Source organism: Schistocerca gregaria, chromosome 5, assembly GCF_023897955.1.
Source record: "Schistocerca gregaria isolate iqSchGreg1 chromosome 5, iqSchGreg1.2, whole genome shotgun sequence".
In the NCBI taxonomy this organism is placed as follows: domain Eukaryota; kingdom Metazoa; phylum Arthropoda; class Insecta; order Orthoptera; family Acrididae; genus Schistocerca; species Schistocerca gregaria.
Window position 1 is genome coordinate 353,497,637 of NC_064924.1, and position 17,331 is coordinate 353,514,967.

General features: G+C 36.8%; 1 protein-coding gene across 1 annotated transcript in view; it reads left to right on the forward strand.

The window, feature by feature from the left end:
- The window catches only part of LOC126273341 (dynein axonemal heavy chain 10), a 1,458,287-nt gene that overhangs the window by 886,062 nt on the left and 554,894 nt on the right, over positions 1-17,331 (forward strand). The window contains exons 113-116 of the mRNA XM_049976887.1: positions 4,884-5,056; positions 5,326-5,500; positions 8,018-8,176; positions 14,462-14,722. Of these exons, the coding sequence (XP_049832844.1) occupies positions 4,884-5,056; positions 5,326-5,500; positions 8,018-8,176; positions 14,462-14,722 (768 nt within the window). The remainder of the gene's footprint in view (positions 1-4,883; positions 5,057-5,325; positions 5,501-8,017; positions 8,177-14,461; positions 14,723-17,331) is intronic.

Here is a 17,331-nt window from a genome sequence, read left to right on the forward strand (position 1 = left end):
ATTTATTGCCAAACAAATTTCAATTGCTTCCTTCAATACTGAGTCCCAGACAGATGAAGTTGAGGCTAAAATTTTGACATTATCATACACCATAGAGTGCCTAGTGTCAATACTGTTTTCTGCCACTCCCGATTTATTGGCTTGTAAGTGCCAGGTGTACCTGTGATGCTCTGTGATCTGTCACAGACTGTACATGTCATTTTTGATTATAGGCTTCCCTCATACAGCAGAAAAGATATGGATTTAAAACTTTCTGTGTCTCCTTCTGCATTCTTTATGTCCACTGTTGGTTTCATTTGTAGTGCCTTATGTACCTGCTGTAGAGACTACCTGTTGGCTTCAAAAAGCTTTTCTCAAGTGTAGACACTCGTCCTCCAGACTGCTCTGATCAGCAATGATGTGTGCTCTGTGTATCAGAGTTCTGAGTACACTCATTGTCTGTGAAGGATGGTGGCAGCTAGAGGAAGAAGCAATTGAAATTCAGTTAGCAACAACTTTAATTAATAGAGATAGTGGCTTCAGCTTGCAAAAATCATGGAATCTGGTACTTTCTGTACGAAATGCACAAAAGGTGCTGTGATGATGCAGCTTGCAGTGATACATTGATATCATCATGTGGATCAAACTCGCAACCATAGATCTAATTCCATGCATATGTTATACCTCTTTGCTGCTGATCAATGTCTCTGGTACCTTGTGTATCTGTGGCTGTATGCGCAGTGGTGCAGTCCGCAGGTTTAAAAGGACAAGGAAAGTTCTGGAGCATCAGTCACATCAGCTCACTCTGACGATGGCTGGACAATATACAGCTGAAATATTAGAAGAAGAAGTGAAATTTAAGTGAGGGTCAACATGTGTTGAAGCCTGATTTATCTTCAAGCATATGTCAGTTCAGGTTTCAAGAATCTCTGTGATGCTCTCCCTTGGTTCAAGCAAACTGCCCTTCTGTGTACATGCTGTTGTTGTTGTTGTGGTCTTCAGTCCTGAGACTGGTTTGATGCAGCTCTCCGTGCTACTCTATCCTGTGCAAGCCTCTTCATCTCCCAGTACCCACTGCAACCTACATCCTTCTGAATCTGCGTAGTGTAGTCATCTCTTGGTCTCCCTCTATGATTTTTATCCTCCACGCTGCCCTCCAATACTAAATTGGTGATCCCTTGATGCCTCAGAACATGTCCTACCAACCAATCCCTTCTTCTGGTCACGTTGTGCCACAAACTTCTCTTCTCCCCAATCCTATTCAATACTTCCTCATTAGTTATGCGATCTACCCATCTAATCTTCAGCATTCTTCTGTAGCACCACATTTCGAAAGCTTCTATTCTCTTCTTGTCCAAACTATTTATCATCCATGTTTCACTTTCATAAATGGCTACACTCCATACAAATACTTTCAGAAACGACTTCCTGACACTTAAATCTATACTCGATGTTATCAAATTTCTCTTCTTCAGAAACGCTTTCCTTGCCATTGCCAGTCTACATTTTATATCCTCTCTACTTCGACCATCATCAGTTATTTTGCTCCCCAAATAGCAAAACTCCTTTACTGCTTTAAGTGTCTCATTTCCTAATCTAATACCCTCAACATCACCTGACTTAATTCGACTACATTCCATTATCCTCGTTTTGCTTTTGTTGATGTTCATCTTATATCCTCCTTTCAAGACACTATCCATTCCGTTCAACTGCTCTTCCAAGTCCTTTGCTGTCTCTGACAGAATTACAATGTCATCGGCGAACCTCAATGTTTTTATTTCTTCACCATGGATTTTAATACCTACTCCGAACTTTTCTTTTGTTTCCTTCACTGCTTGCTCAATATACAGATTGAATAACATCAGGGAAACGCTACAACCCTGTCTCACTCCCTTCCCAACCACTGCTTCCCTTTCATGTCCCTCAACTCTTATAACAGCCATCTGGTTTCTGTACAAATTGTAAATAGCCTTTCGTTCCCTATATTTTACCTTCAGAATTTGAAAGAGAGTACTCCAGTCAACATTGTCAAAAGCTTTCTCTAAGTCTACAAATGCTAGAAACATAGGTTTGCCCTTCCTTAATCTAGCTTCTAAGATAAGTCGTAGGGTCAGTATTGCCTCACGTGTTCCAACATTTCTACGGAATCCAAACTGATCTTCCCCGAGGTCGGATTCTACTAGTTTTTCCATTCGTCTGTAAAGAATTCGCGTTAGTATTTTGCAGCTGTGATCTGTATACATATACCCTAACAATCCTACTTGGTTTTGTTCCACACACTTGAACAATGTTCTTGGATAGATTGCATGAGTGCTTTGTAAGCCTTCTCCTGCTACATTCCATTTAATAACCATATGGACTGTTATACCCACCAATTTGCATGAGTTGTCTGATTTTAATTATTACTCATTGATGTTGTGGTGATTTGTTTTTATACTTTGTGAAATGAGTGTTTTTATATTTTTAAATGAGTAGAGCAAGTTACTAATCTTTTCACTACTTTAAAGATTTATTGAGATCTGATTGAGTTATATACAGCTTTTTTCAGGCAACGTTTCACTATAGATACTGTTTCAGTGACAGAACATCTGGTGTTAGTATTACTATTACCTTCCATGTTGTTAATATGCAACATGTTATATACAGCTTTTTTCTGGCAATGTTTCACTATAGATACTTTTTCAGTGACAGAACATCTGGGGTTAGTATTAATATTACCTTCCATGTTGTTAATATGCAACATGAACATTAAGGTTCACAATGCACTTTTTGAGAATAAATCTTTAGTTAATCCAGATCTGTTGATGACTCTCACATGACATTCAGTGAAATGATATTAAATGCTTTCTCTGAAAATTACTGGGAATGAATAGCCCAGAGGGCCTCACACATTGGAATATAATTGATCTAATGGTGAAAAATAGACCTGACCCCTGTAATGATGTCTGGTAGTAACCATGAAGTTGTTCTAACAGTAGTGATTACTGAAGTATGAAGGGCAACGGAAATGAGTAAAAAGATCCACTTGGTCAGTAAACTGGATAAAAAGCAAAGAGGAAGTCAAAACATTTACCTTGGAGAGAGGCATGTAGAGGATCTGTGGCACTGGTTTGAAAGAGTGGTTGACAACACAATAGACGGATAATTGTATCTGTGAAGAAACTTCTAAAGAAACAGTTACTGCTGTGTTATGGATGTAAAACAAAGCTTACTTATATAGATAGAAAGATATGTGGCCATCAAATGAGCAATGGCTGTCGTCTTCAATAACTGCCATAGTAAAATCATATTGAAAGATTTCTCACAAAACACAATGAAATTTTGGTCATATTTGAAGGTCTTCTCTGGCACTAAAAGTAATGTCCATGCACTGGTGAATGACAGAGGAACTGAAACTGGGGGTACCAAAGCAATGGTAAATACCCTGAACTCTTTTTTCAGATATTCCTTTGCAAAAGAAGATGCAGAAGTACTACTCCAATTTAATTCTCACACCACTGTGAAGATGAGTGACATGAATGTTAGTGTCAATAGTATTGTTAAAAAGCTGAGATTGCTGAAATCTAACAAGTCTCATGGTCCTAATGGAATTCCTGCCAGATTCTATACATAATTTACATTTGAATTTGTTCCTATTTTAGCCATAATACACCAGACATCTCTCAAACAAAAAAATCTGCAGTTTGGTGGAAGGAAGCATAGTCCCAAAGTCAGCAGGAACAGTAGTAGAGGTGATCCACAAAATAACCATCCAGTCTCATTGATTACTGTCTATTGTAGAATCATATAACATGTTCTAAGCTCAAACATGAATAGGCATCTCAAACAGAACAACCTCTATGCCAACTAGCATGGATTCTGAAAACATCATTCATGAGACACACTACTCACACTGTACTCACATCAACTGAAAACCACTGATCAAGACTATCAGCTGATTAAATATTTCTTGACTTCTGAAAAGCATTTGATTTTGTACGACACTACTATTTATTAACAAAACTATGATTATATGGAATGTTAAACAGTATTTGAAATGAATTTAGGGTTTATTGGTGAGGATGACACAGCATTTTATCTTGCATGAAGAGTCATCAACACTAGTAGAAGTAACTTCAGGATTGTCTTGATAAAATGCGTGGGAATTGTTGCTGTTCATGTTGCATATTACGAACTTGATACAATACATTAATAGCAAGGTCACAGTTTTAGCAGCTGATGCAGTTGACTGTCATGAAGTACTATTTGAGAAAAGCTGCGCAGGTATCCAGTCGGATCTTGACAAGAGTCCAATGTAGTGCAAAGATTGGCAACTTCCTTTCAAGCAACAGAAATGTAAAATAATGTTCTTCACAAAACACAGAAATGTAGTTTTCTATGAGAAAAAGCAGTTCTGTCAGATTGAATGTATCCAGAGAAAGAGAGAATGAATGGTCACAGGTTTGTTTCTTTTGTGAGGGAGCATCACAGAAATGTTGGAAAACCTAAATTGGGCGACATTTGAAGACAGATGCCAATTATCCCATGAAAGAGTTCTTATAAAGTTCCAATATTAAGTAGAGAATCTAGTAATACATCAGCCCCCCACTTTTATGTGCCACTGGTGTAAACACTGTGAAGATGAAATTAGCCTAATTATAGCATATGTGGAGGCATGTAAACAGTCATTCTTTTCGTACTCTGTACCAAGATTGACTTGGAAGAAACACTAGTATGTGGTACAATACTAAGTACCCTCTGCTATGCACTTCACAGTGAGTTGCAGAGTGTATAGGTACATGTAAATGTAGACATAGATGTAGCTTGCATTAAACTGCTCATTGATGTAAAACAACATGTTTTTTTTAGAATTTTCATCTACAAATAATTTCTCATAAAGTCAATCTCTGATACATTCTTTGAAGGTTTTGGCAAAGAAGATGACTGTTTTGTATAAATTGGCTCGTGAACAGTTGTCAAAGCAGTTCCACTATGATTTTGGACTACGTGCTCTCAAATCTGTGCTTGTTATGGCTGGAGAACTCAAAAGAGGGTCACCTGAATTAGAAGAAGATGTTGTGTTGATGCGTGCTTTAAGGTAAAAAAAGAAAAGAAAAAAAGTATTGAATGCATGTCTATCAAACTGTTTTCTTTTTCTTCTCTCTTTCTGTCATCTTCCCTCTCTCTCTCTCTCTCTCTCTCTCTCTCTCTCTCTCTCTCTGACACATGCATTATCTGATTATGTTTTGAACTGAAAATGCTCAAGTTTATGGGCCAAGTATTTTCCGTGCAGTACAACACAGAATTTACTATAATCTGTGATTATGACATGTGTGACTCCAAGTTTATATTCGCTTTCTTATCTAGGGATATGAACTTACCAAAATTTGTATTTGATGATGTACCATTATTTCTTGGACTGATTGATGACCTGTTCCGTGGTATTGATGCCCACAAAGTTCCACGAGTTGAGTATCCAGAGTTTGGGGCAGCAGTCAAGCAAGTTCTACAGGAGCAACGATATATTGTTCTGCCAGAGCAGGTCTTGTGTTTTTTTAATATGCAAAATCTTTTTATTTGGGAATTTTTTAATTTTATGTTATACACATTGTACAAGAACTAGTATGATAAGCAACACCATACATTAACAGAAATGTGTGTGAATGACTTTATATATTGCTGCATTTCAAAAACCTATAAATCAGCAATCGAAATACTAAGCTCCCCAGAAGCCCTCCAAGTGCATGCACACAAACAAGCATTGGCATGCACTTCATGATATGATTTCATGAATGACCTACAGTAGCCTGTTCAAAGAGCTATTTATAAAAACTGTTACTTTTTCTATATATTAATTAGCCCTGTGGTTGCTACAGAAGTGCTTGCTACATGCTGAATTGAGAGCTGCTTCATTGTTGCATACTTTCTGCACAAATTGGCCTTCCTCTGTGCTTCTACCTGGTCCAATGTTACCCAAGCAGACTGCCTTGTCATGTGCTGATAATTTCTGGAGTACTCTTTGTGATAACTTTCACTGTCACACTAAAATTTTTCATTGCCAAGACGAATATTATTGTAAATGTAGCATTTAATTTCTGACTTGAGGCTTGTCTGTGAATCAACAGTTGATATTAATCCACAGCTATTTAAAGGTGACGTTTCCTTCAATAGTTCTTCTGTTCCTGTGCAGGTTATACTGTTTCATTGTGTGTGGAGGATGAAAGCCATAAATGATAAGTTGGTGTTTGTTGGGAGTCATATGAAAATCTTTCTAACTTCTCTATCATTGTATTATGAGGCTTGTTTTGTAGCTTCACAAATGGTTTTTTTGCTAGAGTCATTCACTGCTTGATGACTAGAATAGGAGAGATAGCCTGTCTGTAATAATGTGGCCTGCAGAAAATTTGGCAATGCTCTTTTTAGTCTTCTGATAATGTCTTGCACATGGAAATGGATGACATAGTTCTCTGTTATGTAATTAGTAATATTTCATACATGTAATATAACTTTCAGAATCAGTCATACATAATCTACAACATTCATCCTTTCCTGTGTATGTTCTGCCACGATAATTCATCCATAGAAATCCACAAAACACAAGGTGAGTATAAGCCTGAACAGCTTATAGAAATGTATGAAAATGCTATGTTGTGTGTGCAAATGTGCAATGAAATCTTCAAGGCAACTAGGAATCAAAGTTGATAATCATGTTTTGTTGGTAAATGTATAGTTGATACTATAAGTAGTTGATATTTTGTTGTATTTATTTATCTGATGCTATGCATGCTGGAATTTTACTTTTGTGTTCTTCACATATGAAACAGATATAAAAGCACTTCAAACATTCTCTGTGTGTCAGCACAGCATCTTCTGCGAAAAATAACATGAAATATGTCAGAAAGCTTGGATAAGTTGAGTTTACATTCGTGCCACAAAGGCGAATCGTCACATTCTTGATTAAGTTGACAGAACTGCTTTCTTCTCAGTAAATATGTCTCTAAACTGTGGTTTCTCGCTAAGCATTCATTATAATTTTCAGACTCTTTGGAGTCAGCTAAAGTATCAGTTTCATCTCTTGTTGAAATGTAAGAGTATAATCTTACACATGTTGACATAGATGGCTTAGGGCAGTTGCTTTGAGCATGTGCAGCAGTTACCACATCAACATAAAATAATTCATCAGCACTGTCACTCTTCGTATCTCTACAGTCTCCTCTTCAGTGGAATAGCTGTTGATAAAAGCATTGTGATTCCAAACATGATTACAAGTAGAACGTAAAGCAATGTTGAATACAGCAAAATGAGATCACAACGACAGAGTACACAAACACAATTTAGCAGCCATAACTACATAACACTATTGACATATGGGGCAGGAAATCCACTGTGAACTCATCAACGACACATAGGTATTTGATTGGTGGCAAAATTATAATTATCACTATCAGATGGCAATGAGGCCTGAATTAACTCATCAGTAACATTCAAGGACTGTGTTTTGTTAAAGATAGCAAGCACACATATCATCAAAGCCAGTGGCACCTGAAGAATACAGTTGGGTTGTATATCAAAATATATACTGCATAAAATGGAAACAATGACTCTACAGACAACCTTGAAGTACACCATTAGTCATTCCTGCCAAGAAAACCTGAGGGATCACATTTCTACTTCATGTCAGGTTCCGTACAAAACAGGAAACAAATGAATGAATACTAAACAATGGAAAATCAAGGACGGAGTGTAACAATATTATGAAAAGAATAGTTGTTACTCAACATTAAATAACAGTCAACATTTTCAAATAAATTCAACAATAGTGAACTCTTTATTTTCTTTGTTTGATATAGACCAAATATCATGTGTACTAACCTCCCTGTATCACTAAGGATTATGAAGAATACAAAGGCTGAATTTATTTTATTCCTTATTATTACAACAGGATTTGTGCACTAAAATTGTGAAATTAGAGGCTAATGAAAAAGATCATAGGGTGTTTTTGTTTTTTCATTATTTCTTTTCTTTCATTGCTATAGAAAGTTGTGTTTATGATTTACAGGTGAACAAAGTGATACAGTTGTATGAAACAATGATGACACGTCATTCAACAATGATAGTTGGTCCAACAGGAGGTGGAAAGACTGTTGTGATTCATGCTCTTACACGAGCACAAACTACAATGGGCCTCCCGACAAAATTATTTATCCTAAATCCTAAGGTGAGTTTTTTGTCAAAAGAGAAAATGCCAAGGAAGTGCACTTAAATTTGAAATTTGTCCAAAATTCACCAAAAGATATTAAGGTGGAAATTTTAAGGATGTTATTGTTGGCCTTACTGAAGATGGCATGTACATATTGAAGTAGTTTCTCCAAATGAACAAGGAAAAGAAATGAAACTACAAAACATGACTAGCATCACATCAAAAGTAGTTTAGGAGATATTAATGTCACACTTTAAAGAATTTGAAATGTTTGCAACTTCTCATCTTCAACAAGTCCAATGCTTTTATTAAAAGCCACCTACAACTAGCCAGTGTCCCCATGCTGTGATAATGAGACTATTTCATACTGAGTATGTGCGTGCTTACTAAATCACAGCACATGTTCAGAATACCAGAGAATTACTAAGCCGAATTCTACATTTTTTATGGGATATGCCTCCAACTTCTTGTTGGCTTTGTATACTAGCATAGGAACTACAATATATGCAACAACTAAAGTCATTTGTCTCCTGTTGGCTGTGTTATGAATTATAGTATCAAGTGACCCTGCAGAAGGAAGTGAGTATCTGTGTCCCAGTGTTCTCTAACGAGGTACACAATTGGCAGTTGTCATTTGTGGACACTGCAAACAACCAAGCACATGCAAAGCAGGGCAGTCTGTTGGATCCAAAAAAGATGGACTTTCCATTGTGTTGCTGCAGATGCTTATGTCTCTCTTTTGAAAAAAACACTGAGAAAGTTTCCCTTGACAACTCCTCTGTCCCTTAGAAGAATTTCTATTACTATATTGCGTAAAAGGTGATGGGTAGGGCTTGCTAGCTCACATCTGTACTTGTGTGTGTGTGTGTGTGTGTGTGTGTGTGTGTGTGTGTGTGTGTGTGTGTGTCTGTGTGTGTGTTTGTGTTTGTGTTTGTGAGGGGGCTGGGGTCTTACAAATGTGCAGAATGTAACCATAGGTTACTGACAGAGCACTGAAAGATGATCTCAGAAGTGCCACTGGAGCCTCTGTGTCTGATAAGACTGTAAGGAACTGGTTGCAAGAAAGGACATTACAATCCAGATTTCCTGTTTGAGTACCTCACTTGACACAAGAGCATATTACAGCTTGCTTTCAGTTGTGCCAGTCCCATGTGAACTGTCAGCATTGTCATTAGCAAAATGTGTTATTTGACAGACAAGTTCAGATATCGCTATATGAATGGCCATGTGTGGAAATGCCACAGAGAGCAGTACCTGCCAAATGACAGATTTGGCCGAGGTTCTGTGATGATGGGGGGAGGTATCATCATTGACAGCCATATGGATCTTGTCATTGTCCATGGCCACCTTACTGCCAGTCAATGAACTGAGCAGATCTTGTTCTACCCTGTGCTGGCTGCTCAATTCATCCTCTTGCATGGTAATGCCAGGGCCCATGTTGCAAAACCTGGACTTTGAATTAGTGTAGTATCCAGTGCTGAGACCAAACCTATACCCCATCAAATATGTTTAGGACATGCTTGGCAGACATGTTTATGGTTGTCCTGTTCCACCAAACTCTCTAAGAACTTTCAGGGGCCCCCATGGAAGCATGAGAATGAATGCCAATGGGTGACATTTGCAGATTTATACAGGGCATCCATGTAGGTGTCAGATGGTGATAAATGCTTATGGAGGGCATAGACATTATTGAAGGTCACAAAGTCCAGTGAAAAGTACCCATGATGACAGGATAAATTTTTGACACCTGCCAGACATTTCAGTTTTTATTTCTCTATTCGTAGTCTTAAAACATTATTTCTAGTGTTAAGGCCAATGATTTGGAAGCATATTCACTCCTCTATAATTGCTCAATGGAGTACAGCAGATACCCAAAGTTTTTTTCCCCTAACTCTTTTGAACAGTTTAGTTGATGCAGTTCATTCCATCAATAATACTTCGTAATCAGATTTTCTGGGCTTGTCTCTTCACTTTTTTTCAGAGAATTTTTTCTTCTAAGGTGTTTTTTATGAATTTGATATGTCAAATTAGGTACCCAGTTCACTTAGTCTTTTTTGTCTGTATCATGCTAACCACTGTAATTTTCACTTTATACTTTTGGATTGAAGGAGACCACTCACTGAAAAGCAAAGCATTGAGATGTCGATAGGCACACACAAAAGAAAGAAAACTTGCTAGTTTTTTGGAGCAGTCCTTTTCTGAGTCAGAGTAGAAAACACACACACACACACACACACACACACACACACACACACACACACACACAATGGACTGTGTTCTATTTCTTAATAAATCTTTGAACCACTCACATATCTGAGAACATAATCCATGTATTCGGACCTGCATTATTAGTCTGCCGTGGGGCACCTTGCCAGATGCTTTCCAGACATCCGAGTCTAAGGAATCTATCTGTTGCCCTCCATCCATGGTTTTCTGGATGTCATTGACAAAAGGACAAGCTGATTTATGCACTATCAATGGTTTCTGAGTCTATGGTGATATGTGGACAGAAGCTTTCCTGATTCAAGGAAATTTGTTATATTCAAACTCAGAATATGTTAAAGAATTCTGCAGCAAATTAATGTTAAAGATATTGGTCTGAAATCATATAGGCCCATTCTTTCACCCTTTTTGTGCACAGTTCCATGACAAAGCAGAAAATACTAGAAATTTTTAAGGCTTCACACAATACTTACAGCCTTCTTGTCAAAGGTACCCACAGAAACTACTGTCTGAGGAAAAACAGAAGTATTGATTTAAGTCCAGATGAAATAATATTATCTTTTCATCAAACAAGTCTTTCACTCTGTTAAAAGCATCTTAACATTTATTTATCTACGCACATAAAACATCTTTCTTTAACAGTGCCTAGAGATTTTGCATATTTATGCTTCTTGAGGTTCAAATTTCCTCTAAAACTCACTTAATCCCATGAGTGACATAAGTTATTTCTCATTGTTTGTTTTGGATACTCTTCAGTTGCTCTTATTTACTTCCCTCCTAAAAATTTAGTTTTTGATAACTGCAAAGTCATTCCTCCTTCTATTAAGGCTTGAAATAGTTTTCACAAAATTTCATGATCTTTTTCCCACATCTTAAAAGCTATTGAAAGGTCATCCACATAAGTGGTAATCTTAACATAAGTACTGCAAGCTATGTGCATTTGAACCTGGTACTAGACCCTTTGTCTTCTTCTACAGTATTTGCCCCCTAATACTTCCTTCCATTATGAAACTCGTGATTCCTTGATGCCTCAGATAGTGTCAACTGACCTCTCCTTTTAGTCAATTTTTTTTTCCTGAATTCAGTTCTGAACTTCATTAGTTAATGATGTACCCATCCGATTTGTAGCATTCTTCTGTAGTGCAACATTCTAAGAGCTTCTTTCCTTTTCTGGTCTGAAGTTCTTATTGCCCATGTTACACTTCTGTAAAAAGCTATAATCTAGACAAATACCTTCAGAAAACACTTCCTGGCATTTAAAAGTATATCCATTATTGACAAATTTCTCTTTTTTAGTAATTTTTTCTTTGCTGTGATCAGTCTGAATTTTATATTCTCTCTACCTGACCATCATCATCACAACCAAATACAAATCTTAATATTACTTTTAGTGTTTCGTGTTCTAATCTAATTCCCCCAGCATTACTGGATTTAATTAAACCACATTTTGTTAGCCTTGTTTTACTTTTATTGAAGTTCTTCTTTTAACCTCTTTTCAAGACGCTTTCCATTCTGTTCAACTGCTCTTCCAAGTTCTTTGCTTCCTCTGGCAGAATTAGAATGTTATCATCAAACTGGAAAGCATTTATTTTTTCTCCCTTTCCTTTGACTTCCTTTCCAAATTTCTCTTTGGTCACCTTCACTGCCTTCTCAGTCTACAGATCGAACAATATCGGAGAGAAACTACAATCTTGTCTCACTCCCTTCTCAACTACTACTTTCTATTCATGTCATTAGAGTCTTATATCTGCAGTCTCATTTCCGTACAAGTTGTAGATAAACTTTCACTCCCTGTGCTTTATCCCTTCTACCTTCAGAATTTCAGAGAGTGTACTCCAGTCAGGGTTGTTAAAAGCTTTCTCTAAATCCACAAATTCTATAAACATAGGTTTACTGTACTTAAGTCTATCTTCCAACAGAAGCTGTAGGGTCAGTATGGCTTTGTGTGTTCCTATGTTTCTCTGGAACCTGAACTGCTGTTTTCCAGTAGTGGCTTCTACTAATTTTTCCATTCTTCTGTAAATGATTCATGTCTGTTTTTTTCAATGACACATTAACCTGATGGTTCAATAATATTCACAAAGTCAGCACGTGCATTTTTTGGAATAAGAATTATTGAATTTTTCTTGCAGTCTGAATGTATTTTGCCTCTCTCATATATTTTGCATCCAATGTGGAATAGCTTTCTCAGTATTTGCTCTACGAAGTTTCTCAATGATCTTTGGGAATGTCATGCATGCCAGGGATTTGTTTCAACTTAGATCTTTCAGTGCTCTCTGTCAATTTTTGTTCACAGTATCGTATCTCTCATCTCATCTTCATTTCCTTCATCTTCCCTTTCTTTAACGTTATCTTCAATTTTGTTCCCATTATATAGGCCTTTGTGGCTTCCTTGTATCTTTCAGCTTTCCTTTCATGTATAGTATGGGGTTGCCATTTGAGCTTTTAATATTCATTCAGGTGCTTCTGTTTTATCCAAAGGACACTTTAATTTTCCTATGGGCAGCCTCTATCCTTCCCCTGGTTATACATGCTTTTTCTCCCTTGCATTGTCCTCTACCCATTCCTGCTTAGCAAATTTGCATTTTGTGCCAGTCTCATTTTTTTATGTCTTTATCTTCTTTCAAGTCTTCATTTGCTGTATTTTTGTAATTCTCAATTTGTCAATTAGATTCATTATATCATGTATCATCTGAGGATTTCTGCAGCACCTTACCATTTTTCCTATTTCATGTTTGAAATCTTTCGGTGTCTCCAAGTCCCTTTCATAGAAAGGCCACATTGGTTAAATGTTACAAGGCCAGATCAGTCAATCATTCAGACTCTTAGCTCTGCAACTTCTGAAAAAACCTGCTGTCCGTTTTAGGGAACCATGGGTTTCTATACCACCATTAAATGCTGTATAGCAGTCCAACTATTTTCAAACAGATTCTCAGATCCAACCAGTAGATTTGAAAATGTGCAATTAGAGCTTTCACAGAAACATTTTTTTCCCCAAATAGGTCTCACCAAGACCATCATTTTAATGAAACACTAATCTTGTGCTACCCATTGTCTCCTTGTGGTCTCTTCCTATGGAGAACTTTCTGACTCACTAATTTGTAGCTCTTGTCCAGAATATTGGGAAATAACTAATCCAAAGTCCACATCTGCTATTGGAAATATGCTCTCAAATTCCAATAGGCATATTTACCAGAAGAATAGCTTTTTTTATCACTGAAAATCACTAACACCAAATTTCAAGCATACAACACACTTTAAACTATTGTCTTCAACACAATACATCCCATAACTTTCTTTCTACATTTGATGAGGTCTACTAGCCAACTTCTTGATTTTCCAAGCTCCAAGCTGGCCCACAAAATTGTTTCAGCATTGCACCAGTCAGCTTCATGATCAGAAGGCAGCTATTTTCAAGGGGTGTTTCCAATTCCTGCTAACTGTATTCCTTGCCAAAGTGCAACTTCGTGCTTGGACATCTGAAAAGTTTATTTTGATCACATCATCATGAGAAACTCACTATCCCTTACCCAGACCAGTTGGCCCAACCTCAGTGCTTTAAAATGAGTATGGAAAGACAAGCTCATCTTCTCCATCCTGAACATAATCCACGTAGCCAAGACAATGTAGACAGGTTCTTACATTGGCAACAGCAAAAAGGATGAGCTCACAGTCATGCCCAGGAATGATGTTCTACAGTTTCTAATTTAAAATTTTACAATTTCTCATTTAAAATCTATATTTTATTTAAACTATGTGACTGTGTGTTTTGGGTAGGGGATTGCATACATCTTTTTGAGGTCCACACCAGAGGCAAACCAAAGTGTACCCTATAGAAAAAATTATTGTCAAGATTATGTTAAATATAAATTTTTGATGATGTGTTTACAGGCTGTAAAATTGGGAAGTTTTAGATGTTTGTTTACTATATTTCTCCCTGTAGTTTATCAAGAAATAATGCCTCTAAAATTGTATTTTTGACTGTTGCTTGTAAGAGTTATTTTCTGTATTAAACTTTATTATATATTATACCTTATTTTAAATACTTATGCTGATAACATTCACTAATATTGTTTGCAGGCAATATCTGTCATTGAACTGTATGGAATTTTGGATCCAGCAACGCGTGACTGGACAGATGGTCTTCTGTCAAATATCTTTCGTGAAATCAATAAGCCTCTACCCACAGACCAACAGGAGAGACGCTACATATTATTTGATGGTGATGTAGATGCTTTGTGGATTGAGAACATGAATTCAGTTATGGATGACAACAAGTTATTGACTCTCGCTAATGGAGAGCGGGTCCGTCTACAACCACATTGTGCTTTGTTGTTTGAGGTAATCCTAGTTGCATTAAATATTTATTTTCCTTTCTATTTCAATATAAGGAGATACAGACATAACTCTATCATCTGAAACAGAAACCTGTAAGTCATTTCTGTCCACTGTCACCTCAATTCCTCTATAAAATTAACACCACTGAATTGGTGATCTACTGGCTCAGCTAATATTACTTTTTTTCTCAGTTTTTGAAAATTACTGAAATGTTTCATTTTGATAATATGTTTTTAGATGCAGTGTGAGAGTATAATGTCATGTGGGACAAACCGTGATCTTATAGTATTAGCTACCATAAAAAATCAGATGCATGCTTGTCTGTACAGTGATAAAAGACTTTCTGATAATTCAGCATTATTTGTCTCACTGCCAAAAACTGATAAACATAATATTAGAAAAACATATATCAAAAGAAGTTTCAATAAAATAGTATTGAAATCTTCTGTGAAAAACTAAGTAAAGTTAAGTGGTGTTAATGGATGGTGATTCAACAAATGAAAACTTTAGTACATTCTTAAACAGTTTTCTTGGAGTCTTTAATGAAGCTTTCCTGCCAAGATCATATTGCAACAGAACATTAAGTAATAAAGGAATAAAAATATCAATTTAGAGGAAAAGGAAGCTACACAATCAACTGAAGTACAACAAATCCTGATTTTGTAAAATAAGTTAGAAACTATAAAGCTATTTTTAAAAAAGATGTGGAAGCTTCAAAACAAATTGCAAATAACAAAATCATTCTAGGGCAGAAAAATAAAACAAGGGCAGTATGGTCTGTAGTTAAGTCTGAATTAGGTGTCCGAAATCATAAACAAGACACTTTAGAAATCAAACTTAAGGAAAAATCGGTTCTAAATCAAGCTCAAATATCTGTGTACTTCATAAATGTAGCAATATCTGATTTCGACATAGCAAATTATAAGCAGAAAGTAAATAATTTTGGGTTAGAAGGCAATACCAGTGAATGTCTCAAACATTCAACACAATCTCAGCAAAATTTGTTGAGAATGTCATACTCTCCTTAAAAGATGAAAACTCTGCTGGCTGGGATGGGATACCCACCAAAATAATTAAAAAAGTTTACAACATAATAGCTCATCCTCTCTCTCTCTCTCTCTCTCTCTCTCTCTCTCTCTCTCTCTCTCTCTCTCTCTCTCATAATAAACAAATCCTTTGAAGAAGATTACTTCCCTGATCTCTTGAAATATGCAGAAGTAAAACCATTGTTTTAAAAAAAAAGTTTCAAAAGATGATGTGGGAAATTATCACCTATCTCTATACTCCCTGTTATATCAAAAATATTTGAAAAAAAATGGGGCTTTACAGATACAAACCTTCACCACACAGAATGATATCATTTCATATAGTCAATTTGGCTTCCAACAAGGCAAAAACACAGCATATGAGATAAATGAGTTTATTGAAAAAATTACGTCATCACTAGATAGAAAAGCTAAGGTTGCAGGAATATTCTGTTATGGTATAAAAGCATTCGACTGTGCAAACCACGCCCTGATGATTTTCAGACCTAACAGGTATGGAATAAGGGATGTTGCTTTGAAATGATTTGAATCATATCCCTTGGAGAGGAAACAAAGTGTAGTAATCATTTCAAATGGAGCAGATCAATTCTCTCAGTGGAAAACTGTGTCACAACGTGTTCCTTAAGGCTCAATCCTTGGACCCACTTCATTCCTGTACTATGTAAATGACTTGCCTCTCAATATAAATAATCCCATCTCTGGACATCCTGATTTAGGTTTTCTGTGATTTCTCTGAATCATTTCAGGCAAATGCCGGGATGGTTCCTTTGAAAGGGCATGGCCGATTTCCTTCCCTAACCCAAGCTTGCGCTCCATCTCTAATGACCTCGTTGTCGACGGTACATTAAACAACACTAACCTAACCTAACCTCAATATAAATACTCAGTTAACTTTGTTTGCAGATGATACTTCTGCCCTAATTGAAAATTAAAATTCTGACACTATACCAAAGAGTGTCATGAAAATGTTAAGTAACGTGGAAATATGGTTCAGTCAAAATGGCTGAAGGCTAACATTTCAAAAACGCACGTGATGAGTTTTCTACATCTACATCTACATCTACATCTACATCCATACACCGCAAGCCACCTGACAGTGTGTGGCGGAGTGTACCCTGAGTACCTCTATCGGTTCTCCCTTCTATTCCAGTCTCGTATTGTTCGTGGAAAGAAGGATTGTTGGTATGCTTCTGTGTGGGCTCTAATCTCTCTGATTTTATCCTCATTGTCTCTTCGCGAGATATACATAGGAGGAAGCAATATACTGCTTGACTCCTCGGTGAAGGTATGTTCTTGAAACTTCAACAAAAGCCCATACCGAGCTACTGAGCGTCTCTCCTGCAGAGTCTTCCACTGGAGTTTATCTATCATCTCCATAACGCTTTTGCGATTACTAAATGATCCTGTAGTGAAGCGTGCTGCTCTCCGTTGGATCTTCTCTATCTCTTCTATCAACCCTATCTGGTACAGATCCCACACTGCTGAGCAGTATTCAAGCAGTGGGCGAACAAGCGTACTGTAACCCACTTCCTTTGTTTTCGGATTGCATTTCCTTAGGATTCTTCC